The sequence below is a fragment of the Tupaia chinensis genome, unplaced genomic scaffold (genome assembly GCF_000334495.1).
Source record: "Tupaia chinensis unplaced genomic scaffold, TupChi_1.0 Scaffold000047_1, whole genome shotgun sequence".
NCBI lineage: Eukaryota > Metazoa > Chordata > Mammalia > Scandentia > Tupaiidae > Tupaia > Tupaia belangeri.
Genome location: NW_006159505.1, coordinates 2,588,697 through 2,597,835, shown reverse-complemented (window position 1 = coordinate 2,597,835; position 9,139 = coordinate 2,588,697). Strand labels below are relative to the sequence as shown.

Below are 9,139 nucleotides of genomic sequence, written 5' to 3'. Positions count from 1 at the left end.
GGACTCCCATGTAGTCTACGTGGCAGGGGACCCTCGGGGTGGAGCGCACCCCCAGGTAAGCTGTCTTGGTGATGTGGAAAGGCAGGAAGCTGATGGCAAAGACAGCCGCCACCACCACAGCCATGCGGGCTGCCTTGCCACGCCGCTCCTGGGCCACAGGCCCCGCGAGGATGTCCTGGCGGCATAGGCGGCGAGCCAGGCGACAGTAGCAGGCCAGCAGGGCAGCAAAGGGCAGCAGGAACCCAACGACCGTGAGGGCCATGCCATAAGGCATGTAGTGGGCAGCCAGGGCAGGCGGGCTCAGGTCGTAGCAGACGGTGCGGTTCCGCTGGATGCCCGTGGCGGCAAAGATGGCCGTGGGCAGACACTGGGCTGTCACAGCCAGCCACACGACTCCACACACTAGCCAGGCAGCCCGGCGACCCCCACGCTTGTGCCAGGGTGCCAGCGGGTGGCAGATGCCCAGGTAGCGCTGGAAGCTGATGCAGGTGAGGAAGAGGATGCTGCCGTGCAAGTTGGCGTAGAAGAGGAAGCGCACCAGGCGGCAGGCCAGGTCCCCGAAGGGCCAGTGGTCCCCTTGGGCATAGTTGTAGATGAGCAGGGGCAGGGAGCAGGCATACAGCAGATCGGCCAACGCCAAGTTCAAGGTGTACACGGCTGAGCGGGTCAGGGCCCGGTGGGATGTGCAGATCTGGGTGATGACGCAGACGTTCAGCGGCAGGCCGGCCGCTAGCACCACCGAATACACAGGCGGCAGCAGGAACTGCTTGAAGTTCTCGTGGTAGACGCAGGTGGTGCCGTTGTCCCGCTCCATGGCTGCCCAGCTGGCTTTCTTACATTCGGAGAGGCTGGAGACGCAATGGAAAGCTGTCAGTGGCATGCTCACTGACTGCCCAGTAGGCCTGTCCCTCTCCGGGTCTCAATTTTCCCCTCTGAACAATGAGGGCACCACTTTATCATCTCTCATAATTATCAAGCCATAGAGTTCCCACGTAGCACTCACTTTAAGGAAACTTGGAATATAATACGGCTCAAACTTGAAAATTCACTTGTCTTTTCATTGGACTTCTTGGTACACTCCTATTCATCCTTCAAAACCCTGGTCAAATGTCTCCTTCTCTGATAGTGGCGATTGATAGACTTGGGTTCTAATCTCAGCTTTTCTATTTACTAGCTACGTGACCTTAGGGTCATGATCTAGCTTCTCTGAGCCTCAGTTTCCCCAGCTGAAAAGTGGGGGAATGATGCACTCACCTCCCAGGGATATCATGAGGTTAAATGCACTAGATCGTGCTCTACGGGGCTTTCCCTAGAGTTCCTCGGTCGGGGAATTGAGGCCGTGGTGTCTCTGCCTGTCTGTCAGAGACTGGGACTCTCCTAAGGAGGAGTGCCAGATCTGGTGCCTCCCTGTTTCTTGGAGCCCGGTCCAAATTCCAGGGCAGCGAGACCCCTGATCATCTTAGCTAAGCAATATGAATGGTCTATACACCTTGAGCTCACTGAGAACAGAATTCACTTCCTTTGGAATGTTGCCTTCCAAAGCCATGTTCGGTCTTCTGGCCGCGGTCTCGTTATCTGTAAAATAGGGGGAAGAAGTGATTCAGATGTTTTCCTTGAGCCAGGCTACAGAAGTGGATCTGGTGGAGCCAATGTCAACACAGCACCACCTGGTGGCCAAAGTGAAAACAGCTTCCCTGAAGGCAATGGGTACCAGACCAAACTGCTTCATTTTATCAGCTTATTTTTTGAATAATTATTTATTTAACTTTATTTATTCATTCACTTATTTTAACTTGAACACACGCACACACACATACACACACACACACACACACAAGAGAGAGAGAGAGAGGGAAAGTGAGAAATCAAGCCACCTGGTCCAGGATTTGAACCATGGTCGGCCATGTGGGAGTACTGAGTGCCTTAACCACCATGCCACCTGCTGGTCCCAATATATCAGCTTAATTATATCGAGAGAGCAAAATCCAGGCACAGTGAGAGGCAGAGCCTGCGCAGTCTTACCTAGTGAGTTAGAAGCAGAGCCAGAACCAGAATCAGAACCAGAACCCAATCACCTGATTTAGAAGAGGAGCCTCAGCACACAGACATGGGACATGAAAGTGACAAGGCCAGCTTCAGAGCCAGACAGGCCTGGGTTCAAATGCTGGCTTCCCCCTTCCATGCCAGACGACTCCGGTCATGCCATTCACCTTTTCTGTGCCAATGTTCTCATCAGTAGACTGTGCCATGGGTCTGACATTCGGCAGTACTCAGTAAGTGCCATTGTTCTTCCTCTCATCTGTTCGTCTGGGTTTGGGGGGAGCCAGCAGGATAAATGCCTTAAGGCAGTGGTCCCCAACCTTCTTGGCACCAGGGACCAGTTTCATGGAAGATGATTTTTCCATGGACTGGGGTGGTGGGAGTGGAGGCAGGGTTCAGGATGATTCAAGAGCCTTTAATTTATTATGCGCTTTATTTTTATTATTATTCCACCGTAATAATAAGGTCTGGTACCAGTCTGTGTCCTGGAGGTTGGGGACTGCTGCCTTCAAGGGTTCCCTGAGGGGGTAGATCTGATACTTGGATACTTGCCTCGAAACTAGTATTCCACGTTGCTTTTGTCTGCAGAAAAAGCACAACTTTTAATCCCACGGGCCTGTAAGGCAAAGCCTTTGAGATTGCAACTCCAATCCTTTCCTCTCTTAATTTCCCTGACAGGAAATACTGAGGCCCAGAAAATATACGAAGTCCTGCAAACGCACTCCGAGTTGGGAAAGAGCTGAGGCTGAGTATTTCAAGTGTGGTCCAGATGCCCAGGTTGAAATCCCAGCTCTGCAGCGTGGGAATTATGTGGCCTTGGGTACATTACCTAACCTCTGTGCCTTGGTTTCCATATCTGCAAAATGGGGTAATATAGCACCTGCCCCATAAGGTTCTTGTGAGGACCAGTGTCTGGCACAGGGCCAAGTGTTCTCTGTTCTGAATACGAATACACCTGCTAAGTTAGATTATGGGGTGTCTCTCTTTTTTTAAAAAAAGTTTGCTACAGGATATAGAGAGAAAGAGAGAAAGAGAAAACACCCCCCAGGGATATGACCATGACACAATTCCTTCTCCTCCCTCTCCTTCCTTATCCTTTCGAGATTTGGGGCACACACGAACATGTGCCAGTGTCTTTCAAGACACCAGGCCCAGGACTTGACCCATCAGGTGAATCCGTTAGAAAGCCCCTCATGGTCACACTATAATCCCTTCTCCTTTGTGTTTCTATCCTGTTGGGATTTGGGGCATGTTAACCACTAGGCTATGGGATCAGCTCAAAATTTGATATTTATTTATTTATTTTGGAGTTTGCTTGTTTGTTTTTGCCTTAGGGAACATGTGCTCTCTGGAGAGAGAGAGAGAGAGACAGAGAGAGGGGGGAAAGTGAGAAATCATCCCCTTGAGTGAATGACCATAACACAATCCTTCTCCTCCATTCTCCTCCAGGGATCTTGGGCACACATGCACATGCACCTGACGTGATTTTCAAGCCACCAGGTCCAGGACTGAACTGCACTTGGCCGTGTGAGAGTCCCATGACGTAACTGCTATGCCATTTGCTGGTCCCAAAATTTGGTTTTTAAAAAGTTTACTTATTTCATGAGACAGAGAAAAAGATGACGTAACTGCTATGCCATTTGCTGGTCCCAGAATTTGGTTTTTAAAAAGTGTACTTATTTCATGAGACAAAGAAAAAGGGAAAGAAGCACCCTCAATAGTGTCTCACTCTCCAGTCCCCGTCCCGCCGCACCACACCTTGCCAAGCAGCAGGGTCACAGGTGCACACCAGGCATGTATAGCTCTACTGGGAACCACACCTGCCATCTTCCGTGTGGCTCTGGCATTGCTGAGCACCATGCTGTGGCTGTACTACCTAGCTGGCCTTAAAATCTGATTCTGATTCAAGTATCTACCCCAATTTCATGCAAACCGAGAAAGTCTGGACCCTCCCGTCTGCATCCCACACCCATATCACCTGCAGTTATCCAAGAGCCTTCCTGGACGTCAGTCCATGTGCAAGGAGTGCTGGCTGCCCAGGTAGGCACGGGGGTGGGGGCAGGGAGGAAGCACGGCGTCGCCCAGGCAGCCAGGGCAACGCAGCCAAGGGAGGTGCACTCATTCATCTCTTCCTCTGTTTGTTCAGACCATTCTTTCATTCATTCTGTTGTTGTCATGTGGCAGGCATTTACTGAGTGCCTACTGCCGGCTAAACCGGGCGGCCGCAGTGAACAGATGTAGCTGCAGATACGGAGATGGCTGCAAATGTGCTATTCTGGGGAGGCCATGCGAGCTGCGGGGCAGAAGGGACTTCTCAGGGGAGAATGAAGGAGGGAGCATGACTCTGGTGGTCAGGAGCATCTCCAGGGGTGGATGAGGGTACAAGGACACCCAGGTGGGGAGGAAGGTGGGACAGGCAGGGTCTGAGAGGAGCTCAGCCCCTGCTAGTGCAGAGGGGTAAGTCAAGCTGAAGACGTGGTAGGAGGGATCTAGGTCCCTACACCCTCTTCTGGAGGCCTGTTGCCCTCAAAGCCCAGCCCCAAAGACAGCCCTCTGCCCCACATGACTGTGGACTCCATCGCTTTCCACCCAATCCACTCCCTGGTGACAGTGACCCTCCTGGGTCTGCCACATTCCTCTTGGAAGGAGTTAGGGCCAGAGGAAGGGATCCAGGGAGCCGTCCTGCCTCAGAACAAACCTTCAGGACCACACCAGGAGAGGCAGACCCGGGTCACCCATCCTCTCTGCCCCGCTGAGCCGTTCTCCCAGTTCCTGGCAGGGGTTGCACACCACTCTCCCCCCTTCGTTCCTGCCCCTTCCGCTCAATTCACACTGTTCCCGAGATGCGAAGATGGCCCCACAGCCATCGCAGCCAGAGGTCCCGATTCCCTCTACCTGTCCCCGTCTGTCCCCTCTGCACAATGTCTTCACCCATCCCCATGTGCCAAGCCTGCGTGGCCAAGTCCAGCCTACTCTTGTTTCTCTTCTGAGCCCCCAACTGGGTGCAGTTTTCCTTTGGACCCCCAACCCTACAGGCCTCCTTTAGGTCAGTGCTGGCCCCAGCCTGCCTGCTTGTGTCCAGCCGCCCCACCATCCCGCACCGGCCCATGGCGCCCAGACACGGGGACACTCACATGTAGCCTCCTGTCCTCGCACCACTTTGGAGATCCCCAGCGTGCTGGGGCAGAGAGAAGCAGGATCGAGGCTCCTCAGCCTCTGCCCTTGGCCAGGCTACAACACCTCTGATGGGGCGGACAGCTTCCTGTGCTTCCTAGCAGGCGGACTCCGACTGAAATAGCCTCCGCCACCCCCAGCACCACCACGGCCTGACGGAAACTGGGCCTCTGAGGAGCAGGGAGGTGGAGAAAAGTCTACCTTCCTGGAACCGCCCCCACCCCAACAAAGGACAGAGGGGGATGGGGACAAAGAGAGCCAGGAGGGCCAGAGTTGCCAAAGGCCAGCCCCCCCAGCTTCCTTTCTCCTCAGTCTGCTTGCCTGTCAAATGGGCAGCCTGGCAGTTAGAGTTCCTGCTTCAGCTGTAAAGCCCTGAGGCACGCGGGTGTTTGTGCACCTCCTCAGTCATGTACTCCTCCATCCACCCTTCCCTCTTTTTCTTTTTAAAATTTATTTACTTTAGAGAGATTTTTGCTATAGGCCATGTGCACTTGTCAGAGAGAGAGAGAGAGAGAGAGAGAGAGAGAGAGAGAGAGAGAGAGAGAGATCATCCCCCCCCACAGGGCCCCCCCCCCCAGGGGGATGGCCATGCCACAATCCCTTCTCCTCCATCCTCCTCTCGGGAAGCTGGGCGGGCATGCGCACTCACTCGCCTGGTGAGTTTCAAGCTGCTGAGTCTGGGACCCAAACTGCGGTAGGCTATATGGAAGTCTAGCACCACAACCACTATGCCACTTGCTGGCCCCTCAAATTTATTTTTAAAAATTTGCCAGAGAGCATGTGTGCTTGCCAGAGAGACAGAGGAGGAGAGAGAAAGCACCCCCTAAGGGGTGTGGCCACATGGCAATCCCTTCTCCATTTCTCCATCCTATCATGATTTGGGGTACACACACACATGCCCAGCATGTTTTATGAAAAAATGTTTTTGAACTGCACCGTCAGCCACCTGGGAGCCAATTCTCTTAACCTCTAGACCACGGAACTGGCCTCCTCCTTCCTCTTCTCATTCATTGGATGGCTCATCCCTGCCGTTCTGCCTACCCATCCCTCTGTGGCAGTCCACTCATTCAGCCACAGTCTCTCCCTCCTTCCTGCCTTTCCTTTCCCCCATTTACTGAGCACCCGTCACGTGTGCTCAGAGGCTCCCACATTCCTCCACTCACAGCAGGCCCAGAGCTCACCAGGGAGATGGGCGTGGGCAGTGGGGACAGACGAGATGCCCCTGAGAACTCACCTGAGTGAGGCCCTTCCTGCTTGTGCCAGCTCTGCCCAGCCCACCTGCAGCACAAAGCTGGCCTCAGAGCTGTAAGGATGACCACAGGAGATGCGGTGCCTCGCTGTCCCAGGGAGGCAGCTCCCGAGGTGGAGGCAGCATTCAAGGAGAGTGGCCTGGAGGAGGCAGGCTTTGGTTCCCAAACTGAGGCAACCAGGGGTTTCCAAGGTAGAGCAGAGAGAGAACACTGCCCTGGGGGCTGCAGGCCCGGGTTCTTCCTCTACCTAGGCCCCTACTCACTGGCGACACTCTGGAGGGAGTGAGGTGCTGAGAAGACTCCTAGAAGCTGAGCGTCAGAGCCGAAGGATCTTACCCCAAACCATTTACAGACGAGGGAGTGGGGAGCTGAGTGGGAGCCAAACAGAAAACTCGGTGTGAGCTGCTTGGCAGACGCCTGCTCCTTCGTGCAGAGGGAGCACCTGCTTGCTCAGGTCTGTGCCAGGAGGCTGCTCAGGCCAGTGACAGTGCGGACCTCCTGATCCCACCTGAGCTGTGCCAGGACCCAGGAGGGCGAGATGGCCTGCCTTCATCCAGTCCTTTGCTTTATCCCCAGGATGACCTCCCATGGCCGCCCCCACCAGGATGGTCCACTCTGTTCCAGGAACGGGAGCAGTTCCAAGAGCTTCCTGGGCATGGCAGTTCCAGGGCAAGGTGTGGATTGGACACCTGAGTGGCCTCAGTTCCTTCCGGCTGGGTAGGAAACACAGGGCTGTCCCCATCCTGCCTCATCCAGAGGACCCAGGTGTGTAGACCTGGAGAGACCCCAAGCCCACCTCTCTGTTCAGGTAAGAGCACTTGGGCCTACCTCGCAGGGGAAGGGCAGGTTCATAGTTGCCCTCGACAGATGGGAAAGAGACTAGGGCCAGTTGCCTCTTCCCTACCCTTTTCTCAGGGGTTCAAGGGCATCAGGACCCCCAGCCTGGCACCTCAATGACCACCAAGTACTCATTAACCACCCCCCTTTCAGTTCTTGGCCTTAGTAGCAGAGTCTAGGTTCAAGGGCTCTCAGGACCTGGGGACCAACCATGATGGGGCTTGGGATTTCAAGGACTGTCAGGATGACCGAATTAGAGCAAAGCAAATGCCCCAGTCTCACATACTCTTAGCTTTGCCTGTGGACGAATCATGGCCTGGGTGAGAAAGGGGTGGGACTCAGAGGGAGAGCTCAGAACTGAAGGATCGGGTATGGTAGGAGGGAGTGACTGGGAGGGCTCCCAGAGAAGGCATGTCGGTTGCTGGGCATTGCGAGGCCCAGGGGACTTGAATACATAAAAAGAATAAAGAGAGGTGCTGACCCTGTAGCCCAGTGGGTAAGGGAGCCAGAACCCACATGGCCATCTATGGGTTCAAGACCTAGCCTAGCGGCTTGAGCATGCATACCCAAAATGCCAAAAGGAGGGCGTGATGGAGCAGACGGGATCATGGCATGACCTTGCCCCATGGTGGGTGCAATCTCCTCTCCCTCTCTCTGTCTCTCTCTGGTAAGTGCACGCACCTCTGGCAATTTTTTTTTTTTTTGTGGGGGAGAGGTTTTTGCTATAGGGTGCGTGTGCTCACCAGAAAGACAGAGAGACAGAGAGACAGACAGTGAGAAATCACCCCCTAGGGGGATGGCCACGCCACAATCCCTTCTCCTCCGTTCTCCTCTCGAGATCTTGGGCACGCATGCATACGCGCCTGGCGTGAGTTTTAAGCCACCGGGTCCGGGACAGGTTCATAGTCGAACCACGGTCGACTATGTGGGAATCCAGCAACATAGCCATTACTCCAACTGCTGGTCCCCCTCTGGTAATTTTTTTTTTTTTTTATAAAAAGGAAGAAAAAGAAGAAAAGGGAAAAAGAAGAGAAAGAAAGAGAATAAATACTGCAGCCAGAGCTCAAGGTGAGCTGGGCAGAGGGCCCAGCAAGAGGCCTGAGGAGAGCCGGCCCATCAGAGCCCTGTTGCCAAGCCTGCCGGGGCCCTTGTCCAGCCTCATCCTTCCTTGCCAGGCTTTCTAACCCTAGGTCTGTGCACATGCTGTGTCCTCTGCCTGGAGTGCCCCCACACACATCCTGCCTTTTCCAGATAGTCTCTGCCCACCACCCCAGGGCTCTGGTCTGTAAACAGAACCGTCACTGGGACCCACAGAGCTGTCGTGAGGACTAGATGAATCACACGCGAGGTGCCCTGGCTCACAGATGCTTGCGAGCCGAATGGGCCTATCTGGGCCTAACCCACCTGCCCTGCTTTGGGGCCCCCAGCCCACTGCAGTCTCCACTCATTTCTGGGCCCTCAGCATTGGGTGTCACTTCTTCAATGCCTACTCCATGCCAGATGCTTTATCTACGGTTCTGAGCCACCGGCGTGCGGAGGGTGGATTGTGCTCTCCATTTTACAGCGGGAGAGACTAAGACTTGGGAAGCATGTTTCCCCACGTGTCCCAGTCAGGCGGGATTTCCACACGGTCTTTCTGACGCCGAGGCTCCCTTTTCCATCATCCTCATCAAGACTGTGTTTAGATGCTCGGAAACCTTGAGGATACTCCCAGCCCCCCCCCCCCCCCCGTTCCCTCATGCCCTCCAGATCTAGAGGGGTTGGGGGGGGGCTGTCACTCAGAGGCAGGAGCTGGAAGCCTGAGGCACCCCCTGCCAGCAAGCCAAGGCAGGGAACCA

At 54.6% G+C, this 9,139-nt stretch overlaps 1 protein-coding gene and 1 long non-coding RNA gene across 2 annotated transcripts in view; one reads left to right on the top strand and one right to left on the bottom strand.

Annotated features, from left to right (window-relative positions):
* The window catches only part of LOC114008843 (uncharacterized), an 18,167-nt gene extending 9,833 nt beyond the window's left edge, over positions 1 to 8,334 (top strand). Inside the window, exons 2-3 of the long non-coding RNA XR_003550343.1 lie at positions 7,041 to 7,272; positions 8,303 to 8,334. This is a non-coding gene — a long non-coding RNA (uncharacterized LOC114008843). The remainder of the gene's footprint in view (positions 1 to 7,040; positions 7,273 to 8,302) is intronic.
* The window catches only part of P2RY6 (pyrimidinergic receptor P2Y6), a 31,588-nt gene that overhangs the window by 1,565 nt on the left and 20,884 nt on the right, over positions 1 to 9,139 (bottom strand). The window contains exon 3 of the mRNA XM_006140964.3: positions 74 to 1,575. Within this exon, the coding sequence (XP_006141026.1) occupies positions 74 to 880 (807 nt within the window). The 5' untranslated portion in view covers positions 881 to 1,575. The remainder of the gene's footprint in view (positions 1 to 73; positions 1,576 to 9,139) is intronic.